At 44.1% G+C, this 25,550-nt stretch overlaps 1 protein-coding gene across 2 annotated transcripts in view; it reads left to right on the top strand.

Moving 5' to 3' along the window:
* The window catches only part of SLC24A2 (solute carrier family 24 member 2), a 231,773-nt gene that overhangs the window by 67,691 nt on the left and 138,532 nt on the right, over positions 1-25,550 (top strand). For both annotated transcript variants that reach the window (XM_079790684.1, XM_079790683.1), the window contains exon 3: positions 10,988-11,101. In XM_079790684.1, the coding sequence (XP_079646810.1) occupies positions 10,988-11,101 (114 nt within the window). The remainder of the gene's footprint in view (positions 1-10,987; positions 11,102-25,550) is intronic.

Genomic DNA, 25,550 nt, shown 5'->3' with positions numbered 1-25,550 from the left:
AGTCAACGTTCTGTTTACCTGACAAACAACTATCCATTGTTTCAGCTTACACATACAAAGGGCACAAAGAAGAGAGTTTGTTTCTGATAAGAAGTTAGATATAATGGTAGTAAGGGAATTGACCAAAGTAACTGGGATGGCTCAACATACACCAGTTACACCTGGGTGCAAATAGACAGTGTGTTACTTGGCAACAAGACCTTTCTCTTTATTATCAAAACAGTATTTGAAAAAACAAAACAAAACCACAGTATTTGAGGAGTAGCAATTGTACAGAGGATACTTTGCTTGGAAAGATTTGACAAAATTCTGCATTTGTGGAAAAACAAAAGGTTGACTATGTTCTGAATTAACATAATTACTACTATTGTATTAGAACTCACAAAAAAAAAGTCACATCAAATTTTTCAATTAACTGCTATGACATCTCTCAAAGAGGGGGCAGGTATTATTAATTCTACCTCTATCAGGGCTGGGGATGTCTGGCCCATGGTCCATATAAGGCCCGCAAAATCATTGGGTCTGGCCCTGCCAAGGCATTAGGGGTGAGTTAATTAAATGCTTGACCAAATGTAGCAGGCTAATTTTTAAGTTGATAGTTTTGTATGGCCCGTGAATGATGTTATAAATATCTAAATGGCCCTTGGCAGAAAATAGGTTTCCCCACCTCTGCTGTAGATAAGGACTTATAATCAGTCACAGAGAACTTAATGATTCGACTAAGACCATAGGGTTATTTATTGCCAAAATGAAAAACAAAAGGTGCTCACTCTGTAGACGTCTCATAATTTTGTCATTGATACCCATCCAGGACAGGCTTCTGGGACACTACATCTTCTTGTTGGTCTGGGTATTAAATGGTTTGACTCAGCGGTTCTAGACTTGGATTGTGCAATAGCTGCATTAAATTAGGTGAGATTAAATTAAATAGTGGCATTTAATTAAGTTAGATGATATTAAGATGAGGCCTGATGTGTTTGGTTTCAAGAGAGCAAAGAGGAATGAGTCTTTGATTAGAAGGATGCTGACCAATTCACTTCTCTTTTTTAAGAATTTCAATTTTTAATGAACAGAATATCTTAGTGGCTCCTTTTAAGCCATAACATATTTACATATTTGAGTCCTGTTAAATTTTACTATTACAATTGCTTATGGACTAAAAGCCTGATAAAAATGAATGGAATACACTCTTTTAAAGTATTTTTTTTATTCTCCATTTGCATCTCTCCCCTACACTCAGTACACTTTCTGTTCTTCTCTGTCCCTGAGGATGTTGAACCTTGTAGAGTAAGTAATCGGGGCTCTTTGCCTTCTGGCTTCCAGTTGAATTGGGCCCATGACAGAAGGCAGGCAGATGGGAGGAGAGAGGTTGGGCATCACTGCAGCTCCTGGTGAGCAGCCCCTCTTGCATGGCTACAGCTCCTATTAGGCTCTTGTAACATCATTTCTCCCTTTACTCTTCAGGTGGTGGCTTGCTGCTGTTGCTAGCTGCTGGGTACTCACTCCTCTGTAAACCACTTCTTGAATTCCTCTTCTCTTTATAATCAAAACCAAAGCAGGAGAATGAGGTGATTAAAATCTAAGGCCCTGGAGTTGAACCAGTTTAGTTCCAAATCCTGATTCTACCATTATCCATAGGATCTTGGGTAGTTATTTAATGTCTCTGATCTTTGGTCCAGTTATAAAATGGGAAGAATAACAGGCCTTATACTATATAATAAATAGGTAATATGCAAATTGACCATCACACCCTCACATAAGATGGACACCCCATGTGGTCACAAGATGGCCACCACAAGATGGCCAGCAGGGGTGGGCAATTGTGGGCGATCAGGCCAGCAGGGGAGGGCAGTTAGGGGTGACTAGGCCAGCAGGGGAGGGCAGTTGGGGGCGACCAGGCTGGCAGGGGAGGGCAGTTGGGGGGGACCAGGCCTACAGGGGAGGGCAGTTGGGGGGGACCAGGCCTACAGGGAAGGGCAGTTAGGGGTGACTAGGCCAGCAGGGGAGGGCAGTTGGGGGTGACCAGGCTGTCAGGGGAGGGCAGTTGGGGGGACCAGGCCTACAGGGGAGGGCAGTTAGAGGCGACCAAGCCGGCAGGGGAGGGAAGTTAGGGGGGGGGGGGACCAGGCCTGCAGGGGAGGGCAGTTAGGGGCAACCAAGCTATCAGGGGAGGAAAGTTGAGGGTGACCAGGCCGGCAGGGGAGGGCAGTTGGGGGCGACCAGGCCTGCATGGGAGGGCAGTTAGGGGCGACCAAGCCGTCAGGGAAGGGAAGTTGGGGGGGACCAGGCCTGCAGGGGAGGACAGTTAGGGGCGACCAAGCCGGCAGGGGAGGAAAGTTGGAGGTGACCAGGCCGGCAGGGGAGGGCAGTTGGGAGTGACCAGGTCGGCAGGGGAGGGCAGTTAGGGGCAACCGGGCCAGCAGGGGAGGGCAGTTGGGGGTGATCAGGCTGGCAGGGAGGGCAGTTGGGGGTAATCGGGCTGGCAGGGGAGCAGTTAGGCATCGATCAGGCTGGCAGGGGAGTAATTAGGGGGTGATCAGGCTGGCAGGCAGGCTAGCAGTTGGGAGCCAGCAGTCCCGGATTGTGAGAGGGATGTCCGACTGTAGGATAAGGCCTAAACCGGCAGACAGACATCCCCCGAGGGGTCCCAGATTGGAAAGGGTGCAGGCTGGGCTGAGGGACACCCTTACTCCCCTCCCCCAGTGCATGAATTTCATGCACCGGGCCTCTAGTATACTTATAACAAGAATTTCATGCGTTTGTTTTTAAAGAATGTGTTTAGAATAGTGCCTGCTTGTGGTACAGAAGTACTACAAGGTGAAAAACATTTCTGAAAGGGAAAGTGTGAGCTCATGTTTAGACATTTCAGGCCCTTCTGGGATTTACAGTCCTCCTCTGGAGTGGAAGTTATTCTCTTACCTCAAATGATAGCAAATGCCCTTTGGATCTCTTGTTTCTTTCATTGACAGATTGTTATTATCAAAAAAGTTCTATGCACAACCTTTTCCATGTTGTCTCAAAGCTTTTGACTCATAGGAGACATTCCACTCCTTTACTAACATTGTCACTTTGTTGTCCTAATGTCACCTCTACTAAAACAGAACTCAGTATCACCTCCTCAAACTCAGATCCCCTTCTGACTCTCCATGGCTGTCATCCTCCCCTAGTGGCCTCATTCCTTAGAACTCTAGGAGATGGTGTAAAACACACATGTGGTAGCCTGAATAATGGCAACCCCTCCCCCAAAAATAGCCATGTCCTAATCCACAGAACCTGTGAATGTGTTGGTAAATGTGGTGGCTTTACAGATATGACTACATTAAGGGTCTTGAGTTGGGACGACATCCTGGATTATCCAAGGGACCCAAAGTAAACCCTCTCCAGAGGGAGGCAGCAGGGTCAGAGTCAGAGAGAGATCTGAAGGTGCTAAACTGCTGACTTTGAAGATGGAGGAAGGAACCAAGAGCCAAGAATGGGAGGAGCATCGAGAAGATGGAAAGGCAAGGAAATAGATTCTCTCCTAGAATCTCCAGAAATAACATGGCTCTAATAACACCTCGATAATATCCATTTTGGAGTCCTGACTTCCGGAACTGTTAGATAAATTTATGTGCTTTAAGCCTTTAAGCTTTTTTTATAGCAGCATTAGGGAATGAATAAAGCACACCTCAGAGTTCCTCCACCCAAAGGGCAAGCGAGCTGGGGTGTTTATGTATTGACTCCTATGAGTCATTGGCTGAGGGCTGCTGGGTGTGGGCTGTCGGTTCTTCAGCTGTCAGATGAAGGGAGGTAGATGCTAGCAGTCAGAAGTCAGCCAGAACGAAGACTTCAGGGAAATGGACAGGGCACCAACAGAACCTGCCACAATGTGCCCTTCATCTGCTCTTCCTGTCTGATCTGCCTCCACTGTCACCTCCCCTTTGGACCAGCCCTGCCAATCAACCTCCCGGCACCTTACAGAGTAATCTTCCCAGAACAGGGAGAGCCTGAAGTGAGTTGCTCCCTTTCTCAAACATCTTCAATGCTTCCATAAGGAAAGACCTTTACAAAAGGGAACCCAGAGGTCAAATAATAAAACCTGAGGCTGGATCCCCTGATACTTTAATCTTGATCCTTAAACTTTTAAATGTGGGCCTGCAGGAGGGATAGCAGATGTGCTTAGGTATCTATTTGTTTACAGAGTTCCAGGCTTGGCATGTGAATCTTTGGATCCTTGAAATATAGATCCCTGAGGTCTGCATTTCTTAGAATAGCAGCAACACCACGAGGAAGTGAGAAAATTGATTTGAAAATGGAGAAGGTTAATTAAAGGAAACATTTAAGATGTGAGATTGTCAATTGACAGGAGCCTGAGAAACTCTGAGTTCTGCACATTTGCGGAATGTCACACGTATATTTAGATGAACCCAGAGTCTCAGGAGACCGAATAGCGGAAATAACTTCAGTGCACCAAAGCAAAGACGTGTCCTCACTTCCTGCTCTGCCCGCCCTAGTGGGAAGTGCGAAAGCTTCGGAGTTTTTGTATGGCAGACTGTGGGATCCAATGATTCCCTTAAAATTTGTCCACAATCCTCACACTGATGTTCCCAAGTTATGCTGACTTTGTGCTAGCTATGGGTCCAAACCAGAAAGGGTAGAGAAATGCAAAAAAAGTGTTATACATCTTAAACATATCAAAAATAAATAGGCTTTTAACTGAGAACAGGAAGTGCTGCTGCTGGAGTATTTTTATCCTTGTTTCAAAGTAAGGGCAGGGCAGAGCTAAGAAAGGAAGGAAACTAACCTACACTGAGCACTGCGCAGGTGCTTGGTTCCCATTGATGCTCTGAAGAAGGTGTTAGTATCTGCACTTTGTAATCGATGAGGCTGGGGTTCAAAGAGGTTACATAATTTGATTGGTATGATAAAATTAAGAAGTGTTCATTTGGGATTTGAGCCTCAATCTGATTCTAGCATCTGTATTCTATCTTATTTATCTATGTAAGACATAACTTACATTTATATAGTGCTTTTCAAAGCATTTTTCTTCTACCCTCTCTAAACTTCATCTGTGAGGCATATTTTATGGGTAAAATTGCGAAGGCTCAGACCTGTTTGTACTAAAGAGATTTAGCCAGTAAGCAGTGAAGCAGGTCTGAATCATGAGGCTCTGGTCTCGTGGCCTTTCTAGTCTGTTGTGTCTAGACCAGAAGAGGCTGAGTCATGGGGCCTGAAACCAGTTGGTAGCAGGCAATTCGTTTCAGAGACTCAATCTCATCAGAAAAAAATTAAGACATTGTGTTTTCCCTTAATTATTAAAGTAATGGAATCAGCTTAATGAACATTTGGACAACACAGAAAAGAAGAAAATAAAAATCACCTGTAATATCACCACCCCCAAAATAATGACAGGTATTATTTTGATGCATGTAATAGAGATATATATGTATATTTTATTTTTAGAAAAGTAGGCTCATGTTGGTTATAGCTTAATATTCTATTTTCTCATTAGCATTTGATGGTGAGTAGTTCCCCAGGTCATTAAGTAATCTTTAAAATCTGCCTTATATAACCTAATATTGCATGAACATAACCTTAATTTAGTTATACATTCACTTACTGTTGAACATAGATATCATTCCTGGTTGTAAACTATTACACATCATGCTGCAATTTGGGAATCTAAACATAAAATCTACATATCCAAAAGCAGTACATGAAAGGGCCAATTTCTCCACCTGGAGTGTTGTTATTTTAAAACTTTTGCAAGATTGATAGCTGCAAAAAATGTCTTTTAGTTTGCGTTTTACAGATGGCAGCCAAGTTGAACTTGCTTCCCCCTGTGTACTTGATCAGATGTTCTGATCCACACACAGTACCAGGTTTGTTTCTGTTCTGCCACAGTCCTCAGAGACCCGGCAGGAGGTAAAAGATGATCAAATATTAAAATAATTCCCCAAACTCCTACCTCAAGCCATTGCCAGCATGAGAGTGTCAGCACCTCCAGACAGGAATGGAGTATTATTCATCTTTCTTATTCCCAGTTCCAGGCTCTGAGCCAAATGCCTGGCAGATTCTCAGTGCATTAGCTTAAACCATTGCAATAGAACAGGTTCCATTTTAAGATGTCTAACTTGCTCTGTGACTTTCAACAAGTTAGGTCACCTCTCTGTGCCTCCATATCTTCAACTATAAATGAATGGAAACGTGTTGTCACATGCTGAGTGAACTAAGTGCTAGAGAAAGGCTGCAGCTTCCATACAAAAGGTCTCTATGTGCGTGAGTGCATGTCACCCAGGCGGACTCCTTTACTGCTCCACAGAAGCTGGCCAATTCCATGTGTATTAGAGACTCGGGCGTATAGTTGCCTCCCGCTTTTCGTGCTGATGGACTGTGGTTGGAGTCCATTTCATTTTGCTCCTCTGCCTATTCTCAGAGTCTAGCAGAGTGGATGGCCCATAGGAACTATCTATGAGGAATGAAGGAAGGAAGGAAATCATTAATGATCAAGGGATGGGTGAATGGAAAATTAGAGCTGGAGGAGATCACCTGAGAGGTCCTCTTCTTGGTTACTGCTTTATTTTTGCAAACAAATCTGTGTTAGCATCCTCACCTTAGATGCACTTGCTAGAATAAATTTAAACAACTAGCCAGGTAAATTTAATTTGATGAAAATTTTCCATATTAAAACGTTTTTATTCCTCTATGCTTTGCTTTGTTGTATTATTGGTCATGGCCTTCGTGTTTATTAACCAAGAAGGATAGAGTTTTCACTTTTAGAAGTACACCAAGTATGAAATTGTGATTAGATTACAAATTTATTTTTCAGATGAACTTTGTAACCATATCAAAAGAATGGAGTTATTGTTTCCACTTCCAAAGCTAATTTATTTTTTAATTTTAAATTTAAGTATAGTTGGTGTTCAGTATTTTATTAGTTATATTAGTTTCAGGTATACAATATAGTGATTTGATATTTTTATACCTTACAATGTAGTGAGTACTTATGAAGCCAATGAAAACTGGAAAGCATAAATTGTATTCTTTGAAGACCTTTTTTCCCCTAAAAAAATGAACATGTTTATTTCAACCTACTATATATGCATATTTTTAAAGTTTCACTACTTGGTATACAACATTTCTAAATATACAGTATTTCTAAAATTTAAGGAAATTAAACAAATCCACTCATAACTTTTCGTGTATCATTTACTTATGCAATTAAAATGACATACTTCTCATGCTTTTCTCAATTTCCAACTGATTTGTCTAGTTAGAAGAAATTAGTGCCAAAGAAATATGGCATATATAATTGCAGAAGTTATTACAATTTTAAAAGCCTTTGATACAGCCACTTATCTGAGGGACTTAATTCACTGATGAGACCTTAAAACATTGATAAACGTGTTTTTAAATTTCTTAGCATTTCTATTTTGGACTACAATTGCAAAATGCCCTAAATATGCTCATTTTCTCATCTTAGCAATTCATAGTTTTCCCCAGTATGTAGCCTACATAGCATTTAGTATAAAATAGCTGGACATGGCATATCATTTATTGGGACCTGTTATAAAAGTTTTGACGTTTCAGGTTTTATCCCTGGCTCGGGGAGGGAATGGGGGGCAACTGATTGATGTTTCTCTCACATTGATGTTTCTCTCTCCCTCTCCCTTCCTCTCTCTAAAAAGCAATCAAAACATATCCTTGGTGAGGATTAAGAATAAAAAAGAAAAGCCAATATGGTGGCTTCAGTTTCCTCAGGCAGTATTGCAGCTTACCATCAAATAGCATCTAAATTACAGTCCGACTTTTTCAAGCATGACTCAAAGAAAATCTAGTCAGGCCATTGTTAGTGTCTGTCAAGTTCAGATGGGAAAAAAAAAAAAAACATTCTTGAAATCTGCCTTTGAAAGTCTATTTTCAAGGTTCAGGTTTCAACTCTTCTATGACGTTTTAGAGATAAGTGACTTGTTTCTGATTAATAGAATTTTCCATGAAGCCTGGAAAGAATTTTATAATTATACTTTTAATTGTGTATACATAATTACCATTCATTTATGACCTAAGTTTGTCCTCAGGTAGCCACTGCTTTTAGAGATGGGAAAATGCAATGAACTCCTTGGTCATTTTTCATTCCTTTCTGGAGCCAGGAGGTAATAATAGTGCATGTACCTCTTGCAACAGGCCCACAGTTGACTGTTTTACTCAGCTTCCTAATTCCAGTAGTTGCCTGCAAACCCACCGTCCCTCGGAGTGTCAAGCTAAGACTTTGGTCTGAGCAGAGGGGAGGGGCACAGGAGGGGGCGTGGAAACAGCCCTAAGCGCGGGCTCCCTGGGTAATTCTCAGGGGAGGAACTTTTATCCTCACATGTGGGGTTTTTGACTTGACGTCCAGTAGTTGTTCTGTATCCTGGTATTTTGCAGTGAGTGGCATAAATACCACCGTGGCACTTGAAAAGATTTTAGGTGGTACAACAAACATTTTTAATGATTATATGCTGACTTTGACATATGCCGGGGTTCTTGTTCCAGCATTAAGAAGGGTTCAGCAATCTGGAGAAAGGCTGTGTGTAGATTAAATAAGAGTCCAGAGACGTAAGACAATTTTGAAAGGCATTGGGGGTCAGAGGAGCTTCAGCTAAAGGAGCTAAAGTTCTAAGTTCTCTCAGGACCCTTGCTTTTTATAACACAATTTGTCCTAAGGCAAGGTGGAGATAATACACTTCAAAGGGTAGGGTACACAAGCATTGTCAGATTGGGGAATAGCCTACGGCTGTTCAGGTGTTTGGCCAACAGGAGGCAATAACATGTAGACTGAGATACCCTGAGCTGTCTGGCAGCAAACAATGATCCTATTCATATTTGGGGGAAGTGCCTTTCAGCCATTCCAACAGGTGATTACATATGTGACTCAGCCCTTGTTGAGTCCCAAGTTTCATCAACCTTTTGATGAAACTCTTGTAATTAGGACATGCTGGAATTGGCTTCTGGCAGACATATACTATTAAAAGTATATAACTTGTATACTTAACCCATGATTTCTCTAAATTTATTACCTCGAACCATCAATGAGGTATTTTAGGTGAAGGAAAAGTGAATCTACTTTTAAAAAATATTAGGTTAGTAATAATATAGGTAGTCCAACCGAGCCACACTGGTGAGGGCTTCTTTTTTATTCTCTTAATTACATGGTTTAGTTTCTCTATAGTTAAAATAGCCAGTAGTGAAAGATAAGACATAGTTTCCTTTCTGAATTGTAAGGAAAAATATGCTTTATGGATTTTGTGACTTCAATGGAGTAATTGCTTCTCGTCCTTCTAATTATTCTATTGGCTCAACCTGCTTTATTTTTCTTCTTAGCACTTGCCATTGTATGTCACTATCATACTTGCTATATTTATTGTCTCTTGCCTCCACTAGGCTATAAGCTGTATGAAGTAGAACTTTGTAGTCTCCCAAGTTCCTAGCACAATGCCCAGCACATAGAAGGTGCTCAGTAAAACATTGTTAAATGAATGAAGGTTGATTAGTGACTAAACTTGACAATTACCAAATCCTCTCATTTTTCAAGCTCTCCCCATCAGTTATCAGATCTGAAAAATACATACTTGTCAGCCATTTGACTTTTAGCCTGGTCACTTAACCACATACGCTCTTACAGTGTATGTCTCTGTGTATAAAATGGAGATACCATCAACTCTTAAGGCATTTATGAAAGTAAATGCGGTGACATTCATGAAAGTGTTGATCTCTCATTGTAAGCATCTGTGTATCTATCCATGCATCTGTCTATGTTTGAATTAAACCCTGTGGCACAGGATCTGACCCATAGTAAGTGAACCATAACTATTTACTAGCTTATTCATTTTTTATTAATCAATTTTACTACAAATGTGATTATTTCCTTTCTGGTCATTGGTGGCCCTATCCAAAACCAAGGACAAGTAATCAATAGATGAAAGCATTGCCTTTAAATACCTTAACTCTTACCTTTTTTATATCTACAAATGAAGAGGTTTAAAAACATGGTGTTCTCCCAATGAAGTACATTTAGAGGCCAAAAATAGAACAGTACATTGAGAGACTGATAAGCACTAAAGTTGTCTTTTCTGTTCCTCCTAAAAAGTCAGTTTTGTTTTTCAGATGCTTCTCATATACAGAAAACAGTGTTAGGAAAAGGAAGAATTTGAGTTTTAAAAATATGATTTCTAAGGCACTCTTTCTTTTCCCTCCCTCCCTCTCTCCCTCCTTCCTTACCTCCCTCTTCTCCTTCCTTCTTTCTTTCCTAACTCTCCTCCCTTTTTCTCTCCCTCCCTCCCATTCTACTTGCAATCACTTTTAGATTATCTTTCAAGTTCAGATTTAACAGAAATGCATCGGCCTGCCTTAGGGACCCAGCATCTTATCAGCAACATTTTTGTATGTTCCCTCATTTTGGTTCTGCCACAATACAACAAAAGGTGGACATGATTCCCTCATTATGCAGTAAAAGAGACTGAGCTCTGAGAGCAGTTATATGACAATGCCTGAAGCCACATAGGTGGTAAACCAGAAAGCCAGGGTGATCACACCTGGGTTTTCCCCACTCTAAATTCAAGGCTGTTTTCATAGAGTATTAGTTCCATACTCTAGACTAAAATGGAATTTTTTATTTTGCACATTAAACAGCACCTTTCTTCATTAAGATTTCTACAAGCTGAACAAATTGATTTGCAAGTTATTTATAGGCATCATTTCACCCATCACTGAAAACTGTCTTTACAGAGCTTTTTAAAAATGCACAAAAATATTGCATGGCAGTTTAATGAAATAGAAAAAAAGAGAAAGAATGATTGGAAACTACTGAGTGTTTATGCATAAACACAGGAAGACATACGTGGGGGCATAGAGACGACTCCCCACTGCACTGCCGGGGCTAACATTTAAGTAGCTCGGGCTTTTTTCATCATTTTTCGGGTCCTCTCAAGGCCAGGGCTCCTGACTAGAGCGTTTGTCACTCAAATTACAGGGCTCCAAAACTGTCCTGGAACTGGGGTGCTCAGCAAGACAGCTGAAAGTAGCAACTGGTGGGGACCTGAGTCAGACTCAAAGAAGAGAGCAACAGTCGAAGCCAGAGAATACGGTAAGTCTTCAAGTCACGTGAAAAGGTCAAGGGAACCCCAAATAGGAAGTGAGCCAGGGGATGAAAACCTTGGAAGCTCCAAGGTAAGTTGAAGAATGTGTGACCAGTGTGAGGAAGTCAGAAGCTATTGCCTGATGTGGCTACCCTAATGGATTTCACCTTCCACATGAATCCCTACAGTTTCCTAATGGCTTATAAAATCTAAGTAAAATCTATGTACAGATGGCAAGTACCATCCCATTTTACTCATCCCACACTCAAAGCACAGTGAGCTGGTTAAACCACCCAGACTACCATGACAGAGTCCATGTGGAACCAGGGTAGAACTCAGCTCTGCAGTGCTGTCCTCTTGTTGTCTTCAGGGATGGATTGTTTCCAGGTTTCTTATTACCTGCTCCCCTAACCATTTGGCTTCCCTAATGGGAGGGCCCATGTTCAACAAGTCAGCACCCTGGAGCCCAGATGTGTATGGTCGCCTCCACCTGTCAGATCGACCCAGGGTTTCACCTTCCTTGGTTTTTCAGTGCTGACGTGCTCAGTAACAGCATGGGTCTGTAAAGGGCTGCTTCCCCCGGCTACTTGCACTCACTGTATGAGGAAATGTGGACCATCTCACCCTGATCATCACAGAAACTGGTTTTGATCATCTTGGCCAAAAGGCATCATCAGGACTTCCCGAATGGAGGTTTGCTCGAAGGATGTCACCCTGGTTCCAGAGGGAGACCCCACTGGGAGGGGTTCCTCTACCCTTGGGTGCAGCATCCTGATTTCCATGGGGCAGATCTCCGTTTCTTTTAGTACAAACCAGCCAGTTGATTCAGTTTCTCTCCTCGGCTTTGGAAACTTGAGTAAATGACACAGAAACTGAAGGAAAAATCCTTGAATCTGATTTGGCCCCACAGGGCGACTGCCCATCAGTTTCTGCTTCCCAGAACCCCAAAAGAACCAGTGCCTATTGTTTCTAAACATGAGTCTTGATTTTCTCTTAATCCAGTGAGTTCCCCCATTTCTTTCCAATCAATTTCCATCTTCACATTAGCCAGAAAGTTTCTTTTCTTTGTAACCATAGAATCCTAAGGACTACCCTCCAAGGGGAGATGGTGAGTAGTCAGACACAGGAAAGAACTGCCAGGAAATAGGAGAGAACACATAGGTGTGAGGAGCCCATATTGCCCTGGTGTCTTAGGCATCAGATTATAAACAGCTTTCTTAAGTGTGCTTCCCCAAAATGTCCCTAAATGCCCCCATTTAACCTCAGGACAGCTTCCCTGTCTGTATAAATTCCAGTTCTGCTTGCTCTCAGCTACATTTCCATCTCCCTGTGTTGTGGTCCTTGCTACTCAGAGGCTCTAATTGGAAGCCTCCAATTAATAAAAGTGGGAAAATGAATTAAGCATTCTTTAATTAATGAACTTTGGTTGGCCACATCTTTCATGAAAAAATAAAGAGCATTTCTTGCAGATTTAGCAAAACATCCAGAGCACAATTTACAGGCAGGACCCTGGCTGCTGAATGTGTAATGCAGGTAACTTGATCAGAATGGCTGCATGTGGCCAGACCAAATGGCCATCACCCTTCCATTTCCAAAAGAACAGTGAGCTCAGCTCCTCTGCACCCTTCAAAATACAGCTCAACATCCATGCCATCTCCCTGGAGCCCTCTCAATTTCAGGAGCCGAGCCAATCACGCCTCGCCCTTTCCTCCAGTCACACTCTATGAATGGACACCTGTGTTTCTCACTCACTGGTTTTGTAATGGTTCACGTCCATCCATCTTTCCCACTAACCTGTAAACTCTTTTCTCTCGGTGTTTTTCACCGCAGTGCTTACTATGGTGTCTGGCATACAGTAGACACTCAGTAGTTAATTTATTGTTCTTTAAAGTGGTTTGCTCTCCTCCCTATGGCAAATGCCCTGCACTAGAATTTATATCAGCCTTACACTAAAAAAGAGGGTTGTGAAGCTGAATATTCATTGTGGGCTCCTTGCTTTACTGCAACCTTAGCTCATCTGCATTTTTTTTTTTAGAAACAGCTGTTTTCGGTTTGGTTCGGTTTTGTTTTTTAATCCATTTCACTCCAAGACAGTACAGCCAATCAATACAGATATACACTGAGTGGCCAGATTATTATGATCTCTGAACGCATAATAATCTGGCCACTCAGTGTGTGTGTGTGTGTGTGTGTATATATATATATATTAATTATAGGCCCAGTGCATGTGTGTGTGTGTGTGTGTGTGTGTGTGTATGTATATATATTAATTATAGGCCCAGTGCATGAATTCATTCATGGGTGGGGTCCAGCCAGCCTTGCTAGGGGGAGGTAACATGGGCAGTTGGCCGGCCTGCCTGCTGGTCGAACTCCTGGTCGAGGGGACAATTTGCATATTAGCCTTTTATTATATAGGATATACACTGAGTGGCCAGATTATTATGATCTCTGAACGCATAATAATCTGGCCACTCAGTGTAAAGTAGAAAGAATGGAAAATGGATGTAAGCCATTACTTTTTCTGGGGTTTCTCTTTTGGCCCTATTTTCAAAAACCTTTCGTATCTTCCACCACTTGCTTAGAATAAGTACAAATTCGTTTAAACAGTTACATATTTTAAGATCAATTAAATGAATCTCTTTGATCCCAATTAAGATGCCAGGCTCATTCTTACGGTGCATTTGTGTGTATTTCTGCTGTGTGTGTCCTGCTCCCTGCACTAGGGCCGTGCCACACCAGATAATATGCCGGTGTGACATGGAAGTAGGTCTGTCCACAGGGAAAGCTGTTCCACTTGTGGGGTGTGATATTAAAGTGTGTTTCCCTTTGGCATTTTAGTTAAAACTTATAGGAAGGATAGCAGCTATAAAGAGATGGTTGCTATTAGAGGAAACTGGTATCTTTCTTCCTTCTAGTATTCATTCGCAATTTAATTTAATCCATTCTGTCCCGTTTGGGTTTACAGAATGGCCCAGGTGTTTGCACTGGGCTACCTAAATTTTGTGTGCAGCTGTCTGCTACCAGTACGGAGAAGAACGCTGAGTGACACTTCATGAGTGCTACTTTAGACACTGAGAAGCTTACTCCGGGCCCAGCAAACATTTCAGGATAAATATTTATCACTACAAGTCAGCATTGTTAAAATTAGAATCTCACCTCACATAAAGCACATCCATGATGCAGGATAATGAGCTTTGGAGGCCCTATCTAAGGTCCCAGTTCCAATTAGTGTGTGCCAGAGAGAACTGCATGAGAAATGTCAACAGTAAAATAAAGCTGGCGGATTGGGCAGGAGAAATGATGATAAATCACCCTAGCAGAACCCATCAATCAGGGCCTATTTCTGTTGCGTGAAGGAGTTGTTTTGGCAAACTAATATTTGTCATTCCCTCTGAAATATTCTGCAAGCATAATGTACTATTTCCCAGTAGAAGGTTGACTGAATGAGTCTCTGGAGAATACAACTAAGTAATCTCCCCACTCAATAATCTGTAGATCATCAATATGTGTTTGTGATGTTTGTGCTGAGAACAAAGATACTAGCCAAACGTGCTATTGTTATATTAGGGGGCTCAATTATTGCCCACCCCCTTTTTTTAATGGTTGTGCTACATAGAGAGTGTCTTGCCTCCAAAACTTTTATTAGCTAAGCAATATGAACCAGGGACAAAGGAAAAATGGAGACACCAAAATCCCAGTGAGACCCAGTTTCTCCTCTGGACCACGGATGGTTTTCTGCACTGTGTCCCAGACTCCACCTGGGTCAAACAATAATAATTGCTGCCCTCTTGAGATTACCTTCTAGAGGAGGAGCTCAGAAAGTAAACAATATAAAATGAGTAAATTAGATAGTATGCTAGCAGGTGAGAGGGCTATAGGTGCACAGTATCTCAGCACAGAACAGGTACTGAGATCCATTGGCTATCTGGGGTAAAAAGCATTCTAGAGAGGAAGATCAGGGTCAAGACCCTGAAGTGTAGTGGAAGAAACATGAGAAAGGACAGATGAGATCAGAGAGGAAAGGTGGGGGGTAGATGGCCCTTATAGATCTGGAGTGTCTCACATTTGCAGGAACCTGTGGTAATAAGAATGACACCATTTATTATGACACTAGTGGCCCAGTGCACGAAATTCGTGCACAGGGGGTTGGGGGGGTGGTGTCCCTCAGCCCGGCCTGCACCCTCTCCAATCTGGGACCCCTCGGACATCCCTCTCGCAATCTGGGACTGCTGGCTCCTAACCGCTCACCTGCCTGCCTGCCTGATTGCCCCTAACCACTCTGCCTGCTGGCCTGCTCGCCCCCAACTGCCCCCCCCCCCACCGGCCTGATCACCCCCAACTGCCCACCCCCGCCAGCCTGATAACTCCCAACTGCCCCCCCTGCCATCCTGCTTGCCCCCAACTGCCCCCCTGACAGCCTGATCACCCCCAACGCCCCCCCCCACCAGCCTGATCACCCACAACTGCCGTCCCATCCTGGCCTGATCACCCACAACTGCCATCCCCTCTTGGCCCCAACCGCCTCTACCTCGGCCCCGCCACCATGGCTTTGTCCAAAAGAACATCCGGAAGGTCTCCTGGAAGGTCTCCCAATTTAATTAGCATATTACCCTTTTATTAATATAGATAGAAGCCTGGTGCACTGGTGGGGGCCGGCTGGTTTTCCCTAAAGGGTGTCCCGGATCAGGGTGGGGGTTCCCTTGGGGGGTGGGGTGGCCTGGGCGAGGGGCCTGTGGTGCTTTGCAGGCCGGCCATGCCCCCATTGGGGTGGGAGTCCCCACTAGGGACGGTGCCAGCCTGGGCAAGGGGCTGGGGCAGTTTGCAGGCCAGCCACACCCCCATGGAGTGAGGGTCCCTGCTGGGAGGGTGTGGCCAGCCTGGGTGAGGGGCTGAGGGCTGTTTTCAGGCTGGCCACACCCCTTCAGGGTGGGGGTTCCCGCTGGCGTGCCTGGCCAGTCTGGGTAAGGGGCTGATTGCCGTTTGCAGGCTGGCCATGCCCCCCAGTGGGGACACTCACCCCATGGGGGTGTGGCCAGCCTGGGTAAGGGGCTGAGGGCTGTTTTCAGGCTGGCCACACCTCCTTCAGGGTGGGGTCCCCACTGGGGGGCCTGGCCAGCCTGGGGGAGGGGCTGATGATTGTTTGCAGGCTGGCCACGCCCCCCAGCGGGGACCCTCACCCTGATGGTGGTATGGCCAGCCTGGGTGAGGGGCTGAGGGCCGTTTGCAGGCCCCTCCCTCGCGGCAGGCCCGGGCAACCCAAGCCTCCTGTGCACTCAGACTGGCTTCATGGCTGTCACCCACAGGCCCCTCCTTCAGTGGCTGGCCTGCTCCATGGCCACTGCCCACAGGCCCCTCCTTCAGCGGCCAGCCCAGGCGGCTGTGAAGCTTGGCTTCCTCCATCGCCGGGGGCAACCCAAGCCTCCCACCCACTGTGGCTGCCGCCATCTTTGTCCTGCTAATTTGCATATTCCCTCCTGATTGGCTGTGGGCATCATGGAGTGATGGTCAATTGCCATATTTCTCTCTTATTAGTATAGATGCCATGTCCCCAATGGGCTAGGCACCTTGCAAACATATCTCAGGCTTCCAGCAACCCTATGAGGAAGGCATTTTTATTTCTATTTTATAGATAAGGCTGTTATGGAAGTTCAAAAACACTTGGTCCAAGACGTAAACTTGGGGATGGGGAGAAGGAAACAGGTGAAACAATGATCTGGGAGATGGAATTGCCAGAATTCAGTGCCTCTTCAGACCTGGGCAGTGAGCATGAGGCTCTCAGCATGACTCCAGGCCTCGGCTGGATGCTGGAATAATTAACCAAAAAAGGAAATGTGGGGGAAAGAATGGGTCTGGATGGAGGAGTAGAAAGGATAAATCACAGTGTGTTTCAGTTTTTAATACTTTTGAGACACTTGAGGAAAATACAGAGGGTAGTAAACAGGTTGGATAAGGAATGGCTTTTGCAAGATCTCTGTCCTTATTTTTGTTCTTAGCAATTTCTTCCCTTCATTATGATTCTTAAGATTTTAGTTTCTTGCCCTAGCTGGTTTGGCTCAATGGATACAGCATCAGCCTGCAGACCAAAGGGTCAAGGGCACATTCCCGGGGTTGCAGGCTCAATCCCCTGTAGTGGGCGAGCAGGAGGCAGCCAATCAATGATTCTCATCACTGATGTTTCCGTCTCTCTCTCCTTCTCCCTTCCTCTCTGAAATCAATAAAAATACATTTTTTAAAAAAAATATTTTAGTTTCTCTTTATATAATAACTCATTTAGGTTGTTTTTAAATAGCAGGCAAATTGAGTTACTTCTCACTAGTAAAGGCATCTAGATTTATTAGTATCTCAGCTGAAAGAACAGATCCCAATTCTACAAGTGTAAAAGCACCTGATCTTTATTAATTTGTACAAAGTGTTTTATTTTATATATTCTAAGAAAAGAATGAAGTTATTGTTTGAGTAGCTCTGAGAATGTGCACATAAATAGCACCTGTCGTGGTGGACACACTGTACTCCCTAATAGATAAAGTGTCCTGGACAAAGAACAGAGCCCCACTTAGGAGCCGTTCACTGTCTGAAACCATGAAAGGGCCCACGTGATGTAACCTCGGGGGGAAAGGACGAGGTGTCCTGCATTGAACAAAACTGAATGGTTTCCTTTGCCCTTTAGAAGGGAAAAAAAAATCTGTTAGGGAAGAGCAAGTGCTTATTTTATTACTGGTACATGCTGTTCCCATGAATTGCTGGAAATAAATATATACTCTCTACACTGCTGGGCTTTAATTCATTTACATTCCCTTTTTAATCAAAAATTTTAAATCTCTGCACTAAAAATGATGTATCCTGTATTGTTGCATGAATGCAGCTAAACCATTTGTTTTGAGACTTGGACCTACGCTGGTCCTTAACCACTGTAGACCGCAGTTTCCTCACATTTTTTTTTGTTTGTTTGTTTGTTTTTACATTTAATTGAGGAAACAAAACAAGGTTCCCTCTACCTGATTTGGAAATAATGGGACTTCATAAGATGTGCCATTGAAGGGTTGTGGGGAGAAAGCATTCTAGTAATTATAAAATATTTTATAAAAACTAACCATTTATCATTTGCTTACCGTTGTTTGCATATAAGTCATATCATTATCCTCACATTTTACAGGTGAGGAAACAAGCCTGTGAGGTTAAATGGTTTGCCCAGCGTCTCATAGCTGGTGCGTTTGCGTATCAGGCTCATGCCTACTTTTGCCTGAGGACCTTAGAGAACTCTGCAACCAGTTCATTGCAATTTGAGTCTGTCAAGGCTACATAGCTCACAGCAGACTGTTTCCTTCTCACAATGACACCGACACAACCCAGGCCAGAAACCTGGCTTCACAGATGACAGCCCCTCGTGCTAATCCCAAATCCAGTGGGTTGGCAGTCATTGATTTCTTCTCATCCCCACAGCCTCCACATGAGTCCGAGCCACCTCACTTCATCCTGGACAATAGCAGCACTTCTAAACAAACTCCCTGCATCTGTTCTTGTGCCTCTCCAATCCCCTTTACCCACGTTTTGATAGATTATGTCATTCCCCTGCCAGTGCCTCGCCCTGGCTTTCCTCAAGCGCAGGCGGGTCAGATACCAGCAAGAGCGAGAGCCTGCAGTGTCAAAAGCCACACACCAGGCAGCCCCCATGTTCTGGGAGGAGGATGGTGTATCTTTAAATCGGAGAACTTGGTGGTTGAGTCCCAGGTGTGTTGGTTTCCTAGGGCTGCCATAACAGTACCACAACTGGGTGGCCTAAAACCACAGAATTTATTCTCTCACATTCTGGAGCCTAGAGGTCTGAAATCAAGGTGTCAGCAGGACCGTGCTCCCTCCGTAGGCTCTGGGGAAGAATCCTTCCTTGCCTCTTCCTACCTCCTGATGGATGTCAGCAGCCCTTGGATTCCTTGGCTTACAGCTGCATCACTCCAACCCCTGCCTTTGTCTCCATCTGGCCTTCTGTGTGTGTGTCCTCTGCATCACAATCTCTCTCTCTCTCCTTATAAGAATCCAGTCTCTGGATTTAGGGCCCACCCTAATCCAGGATGACCTCATCATCACCTAATGACATCTGCAAAGTCTCTATTCCAAATAAGGTTACGTTTCACAGGTACCAGGGATTAGGACTTCAGCGTATCTTTTGTGGGGACACAATTCAGTCCACCATAGCAGGTTTTCCCCGTGACTTTGCACTTCTTTGAACTTTGGATTTCTCACTTATACAACGGGAATACCAATATCTAATTTGGGGGGTTAGTGTGAACAATCATAGAGACAACACATGTAAAGTACTTAATCACAGTACCTGTCTCAGAGAGACCACTCAGTAAGTGGCAGCTATATTTATTCCAGACTTCTTCCTTTAAAAATTACCTGTCAGCTAATCTCTAAGGGTACCAAGGAAACATGCCATTTAAAGAACCCCCACATCAGATCCCTTGTAAAACAAAGCAAATGAGTGTCCCTAATTTATGTTTTTATTCTGACTTCTGTATGTTAAATCTCCTTGTGCTAGGAAACTTGGGCTTTCAAACAACAATACAAATTGCAAACTCAAAAGGTTGGTTTACCTGGGGAGGCTAAGCTTGCAGAGAAACCGAACGAGGAAACCCGTCCAACCTCCCTACCCGGTCACAAGCCTTCAAGGGGAGGGGCCACAGTGCTCAGGATGGCAGATGCTTCTGAGATCAGCCCGGACAGTCTGTTGCTTTTATCTGTCCAGCTGCTTCTTAGAAGGAGAGACAAGAGGTTGGAGGGGAAATCTGCCCCTGTTTGCAAATCCATATTCACACCCCAGCGCTCTGCCCACTGCCAGGTGTGTGGCCAGCAGATTTAGTGTCTTGAGGCTGGTCTCCACAGCCCTGGGATTCCCCGTGACAGCACCGACCAGCCTGGCAGACATGTACTAGTATGTGCAACTGGGTGAAGTCCAGGCAGACTCCAGGACAGAGGGCTGCAGAAATGCTTAATAAGAGAGAAGACAAGAGCCTCAGTGGAAAAGCAGGAGGTGCATAGGAAAGCTGTGTTTTGCACTCAAAAGCTGGAGTTGACCCCTGGCCTCTGACAGCCTGGCTGCCTGTGCAATGTAGACCCGGGGCCTTCCCTGCAGTTCTGAGCCAGCCCTGTGTCCCCGGGAGCCTATTCTGTTGCTGGGTCAGGACGCATCTCCTGTTACTACCCTTTATGTTTGACAAGGTAGGGAGGAGGCAGATTATCCTGGTGGGGGAAGGGAGAGAGAAGAGATGCCTGGCTGTGTGTTGTGCTTTCCTCCACCATCTGTAAAAAGAGCACAGCTGAGCTAGGCCTTTTGTGAAGCCATCAGAAGGCCATTACTCTAGACCTTTGTTGTGAGTGCAGCACCAGCGCAAATATCAGCTTTGGGGACGGACCTGGACTCACATCTCTCCCCGGGCCCTCACTAGCTGTGTGGCCTTGAACAAGTCTCTTGGCCTCTTTGAGCCTCTTGTTAATTTCTCTGTGAAATGAAGGTGATGATATTTCCCTTACAGGGTTGTCATGAGGGTTAAATGCGATGGCATAAGGAAGTAAAAAGTGCTCAGTGAATGTTGGATTCCATCTTTCCCATTCCCCTTCCCCTTCCCAGGGTATGGGCCAATATATTGAACACTTAGCCATTGACCTGCTTTGCAGGTGATACATTCCGAGTATATCTTAAGTCAGAAGCCCTGCTTTCTTTCAAAATTATAAAGATAAATTGACATTTTATTTAACACACTAGGGGCCCAGTGCACGAATTCATGAACCTTGAAAGGAACTGTGGGCCAAGAGGCTGTGGTAGGCACAGGGGCGGGTCTCAGCCCATCCTCTGCGCCCCTGCCCAACCCTTCCCACTGTGGCCCCCCGCCCCCCCATGCCCTGTCTGCCGGCAGCCCTACTCCTGCCGCCGCTGCTCCCACACGCTGATGGCGTGGAGTGATTAGGGCCGGCGCCAGCATCAGGTGTGAGCAGGGCCGGCGCTGGCAGTGGGTGTGAGCAGTGGCTTCAGCACCAGCAGCGGGTGTGAGCGGCAGGTGGGACCGTGGCATACAGGAGCAAAGAATTTTCGGTAACCATCAGAGGCTCACCCTGATGATAGCGACTGATGCCCCACCTTGGTCTGGCGCCCCCGCTCACCTGCTCCACCATCCCGCCACAGCCAACGCCCGCCATGTTCCACACATGCCCCCTGGTGGTCAGCGCATGTCATAGCGACCGGTTGTTCGGCTCCAGTTATTCCACCATTCAGTCTATTTGCATATTAGCTTTTTATTATATAGGATATTATGTACTGTTCCTGCATTGATTTTCTAGGTCTGGGTAAAACCAGTAAGACATGTAATACACACACACACACACAATAATTCATAGAGCAGTGACTGAGACCAATGAGCAAATTAATTGTGAGAGTGCAACATAAATCCTGATAAAAAGTGTTCAGAAAGTAGGCATTAAATTTAATTGAGAAGTGGCAGGGGACGGGTGCTTTTTGAGAACAGGTGTTACTTTTTAAAGGAGAAGTGGAAGGAACATTCCGGCAGAAGTAAGCATGTATCAGGACGAGATGTGGACTGGAATTCCAGGCTTAGGGACTGCCTGTAGCTCAGTGTGCTCTGTGGGAGAGTCAAAGTGTAGCCGTTGGTCTTTGCTGAGTGCTTGTGATTAGCTGAGGGGCTTATGGAGGAGAGGTTACTAACACCGATTCTAGTGACCATTCAAACCGAACAGAACAGACATGAGTGTGTGACTCAAGGAGAGAGGACTTCAACAACAAGCCTTTGATTCCTACCTCAAGCCAGTCCCTAAGCTTGTCCTCAAGAATCACACAGCCTAGTGCTGCCCTGAGCCCTGGAAATGTGGCTAGTCCAAGGGAGATGTGCTGCTGTAAGTATAAAATATACTCTAGTTTTTGAAGCCTTGATACAAAAAAAATGTCAATTGCTCATATCTCATTACTAATTTTATATCAATTATATGTTCAGATAATACTAATGTGGATTTATTGGGTTAGGTAAAATATATGATTAAAACTTATTTTACCTGTTTCTTGTTACTTTGTTTTTCTGATTATATTTTATTTATATATCTTCTGATAAAAATTATACATATTGAATACATACAACTTGATGATTTGATATATGTATGCATCGTGAAATGATTGCTACAATCAGCTAATTAACATATCTCATAGTTAACCTTTTTCTAGTGCGATGAGTGCACCTGAAATCTACTCTCTTGGCATATTTCTGGTGTTTGATACAGGATTAAGTAAGTCATCATGCCTGTTCTTGTTACTTTGTTAATGTGGCGACTAGAAAATTTGCAATTACATGTGTGGCTCATATTATATTTCTGTTGGTCTTGAGATTAGAAGGTCTTGGTGTGGGGCGGCAGAAAGGACATGGAGCTATAACCCTGCTGTGGGGAATGAGCAGGGCTCAGGTGCACATAAGGAAAGAGAAGGATTTTCCAGGAGAACGATGGGTGTGCAGGCACCAAGGTGCAATGTGCAAGGTGCATTTAGGGAATAATGAATAGACTGTCTGGATGGAGCAGGTGAAAGACAATGGTATTTTAATAAAATGACATGTTGTCTAACTCTGATGTGTTGGTAGGCTTCATCTTATATAATAAAAGGGTAATATGCAAATTTACCCTAATAGCAGAATGACTTGGGACCAGTCGCTATGACACGCACTGACCACCAGGGGGCAGATGCTCAATGCAGGAGCTGCTCCCTGATGGTCAGTGCGCTCCCACAGGGGGAGCGCCACTCAGCCGGCTCATGGCTGGCCAGGGCAGCGGTGGTGGTGGGAGCCTCTCCCACCTCCACGGCAGTGCTAAGGTTGTCCCAACTAATGGCTTAAGCCCACTGCCCTGGGGAATTGGGCCTACACCTTCAGTGGGACATACCCCAAATGGTCCTGGACTGCGAGAGGGCACAGGCCGGGCTGAGGGATCCCCCCAGTGCATGAATTTTCATGCACTGGGCCTCTAGTATGGATAATAAACAGGAACAAGTGTCCATCACTGTCAGTAATAATGGAAAATTACAAAAAGAGGTTCCGTGATTTTCCATTTTGGATGGTTTTGTAGTCCAGGATTGCCCTAGAGAACATTAAAATGCTATCTCATGATTACAATGTTGGAAAAAAATGAAAAAGTTGATTATTCTTGTCATGCCTTTTATTTGAACTTTCTCAGCCTAATGACTTCTTGGCGCTATAAATAGAAATGTGTTCAAGGAAGATATGGGTGAAGGCACAGGTGACAGATCCCTACATGAGGCTCTTAGGATAATTAAGAAATGCTCTAATCTCTCCCGATGGTGTCCTGTGAGACAACTAGAGAGGGCCCTCTGTGACAAGAAATATTCAGCTGAATTGATCCAACGTGGTATTTTTTTTATTCTTGTGTTTAAACTACTTAGAAAAACTATATCCCTGGACATGATAATTTGACAATTGCTGACTTTTCCTTAATCATCCGAACGATGATAAAACAAGATCCTGCCTTGATACTGTGTTGAGTACTTTATCTGTAGTTTATACAGGAATCTCTATGGTATTTAGGGATCCATACACTATAAGAGGCAATGTGGTAGGACTGGTCATTAGGGGGAATGTCAGTTGAATAATAAATACATGGATATGAAAGTATATGTCAAGGATAAGTTACTTTGTTGTATTAAATGAGGAGAAATTACAAGAGAGGTTGTTTAAACCAAAGTGCTCACAATGGCAAGATTTTTACCCTGTCTCTCTTGCCTAGCAAACCCATAGCATCACATAGATGGAGTTTCTCATGGCAGAGGAAGGCAATTAATCCCATATGGAAAGTTCTGCCAAAATGTTCTTGGGCAGGATCATTAGCTGATGGGCTCTCATGTACTAGCCACATCCCAGGGGGCCAGAATTACTGCATGTCTCTGCTTAGACCTGAGTCCCACACCTCAGGGACTCAGGGGTCACCATTTCTCAGTATGTTCCCCTTTAGGGAAATACAAAACCTCTCTAAGCCTTAACTCCCTTACCTATAAAATGGGGTAGTAACAAAACCTGTCTCACAAGTGTGTCATGAGGACTACATGAGCCCTCTGTGTAAAGTGCCCAGAGCCCAGGGCTTGTTATCTTGATGGCGGTGTTGGCTGTGCAGGGGGTTCTAGTATAAGCTTTCCTTGTATAAGAGGAATCAGGAAGAGTTTTTTTCAGATGAAGTACTTTAAACCCAAGGTTTCCAAATATTCCAGTTCCTAACACAGTGGTTTCCCTGCTGCTCCATCGTAAAGCATGACTCATTCTGAAAGAGGATGCCTTTCGCCTGCCTTTCCACCTCTTAGCAACTCCCTCACCTGAGCTTCTCAGGAAGACTTGGAGCCGCTTCCCCTTTCTCGCTTCCCCTCCTGGCTGGAGAGATTTTTTTAGGACTCTCTCACTTCTGGTGGAGAACATTTTAAATTATTTCAAGGGAGAATTGATGTGTTTTCATTGGTGCCCAAAGCAAAATTCACTTGCATTGATCATCAAGAGAAGGAACAATGCAAGCATGAGGATAAATATAAACACACCGAGATGTAAGGGTTAAGTCATCACTAAGAACATTCTCCTCCCACCCCCACCCCCACCCCCAGTGTACCTGCTTATATGAATGAGTCACTTCTACTAAAAATAGAGACATCCTTAAGAAATGGCAGAGCAGTAATTACTCAGACAGCAGCTTCCTCCACCTGCTTCCCTGGGGCTGGAACTAGGATGCATGAAGACAGAGGCTCTGAGATGGTTCGGAGGGTAGAACAGTGAGAGAGATATTCTGTGACAAAGGAAAACTTTCAGACCTATACCTTTCATCTGTTTGATTTTTTTATTTCTTTTTTTATCTGGAAGAATTGCAGCTTGCAGAGTAGCCAGCCTATTTGCATTTAAAAGGGACTTGGTCCCCTCACACGTTCCTGCCTGTTCACCTTAAAAATGGAGATAGTGTCCTGTAGCTTTAAGCTTTGATAGTAATGAAGGCCAGGACCTGAGCCTCTGCCTGGCTGTCCTCTGATGGTGTTCATGAGAAGTAATGAGCATATTTGAAAATCCTGAACCCCTACGGACACTGGCTTCCACTTGTCCCATCCTGGGTATATTTGTGCCTCTTCAGGAAATCAGTTTACTCTTCATCATAGCTCAGTCACTTAACACAGACCCAGCTAGTCTAATAGCAAAAAATCAGCCATGCCATCAACACTGAAAGCAGTCTGAAATACTGTGTTCAGACCAAATGGCATAAAGGGAGATAATATAGGCATTGTATTTTACCTTCGGAAAGTCAGGGTCCCAGCAGAAAACATGCTTTATACCCAAAATAAGTAATTGAGAATTTAATGAAGTGTCTGTTTCCAAAGTATTAGATAGGTATCATGGTTTCCTAGGGATGCCAGAACATAGTACCACA

The sequence above is a fragment of the Cnephaeus nilssonii genome (genome assembly GCF_951640355.1).
Source record: "Cnephaeus nilssonii genome assembly, chromosome: 14".
Taxonomy (NCBI): Eukaryota; Metazoa; Chordata; class Mammalia; order Chiroptera; family Vespertilionidae; genus Cnephaeus; species Cnephaeus nilssonii.
The sequence above is the reverse complement of the archived record's forward strand: the minus strand, read 5'-3'. Positions and strand labels throughout refer to the sequence as shown.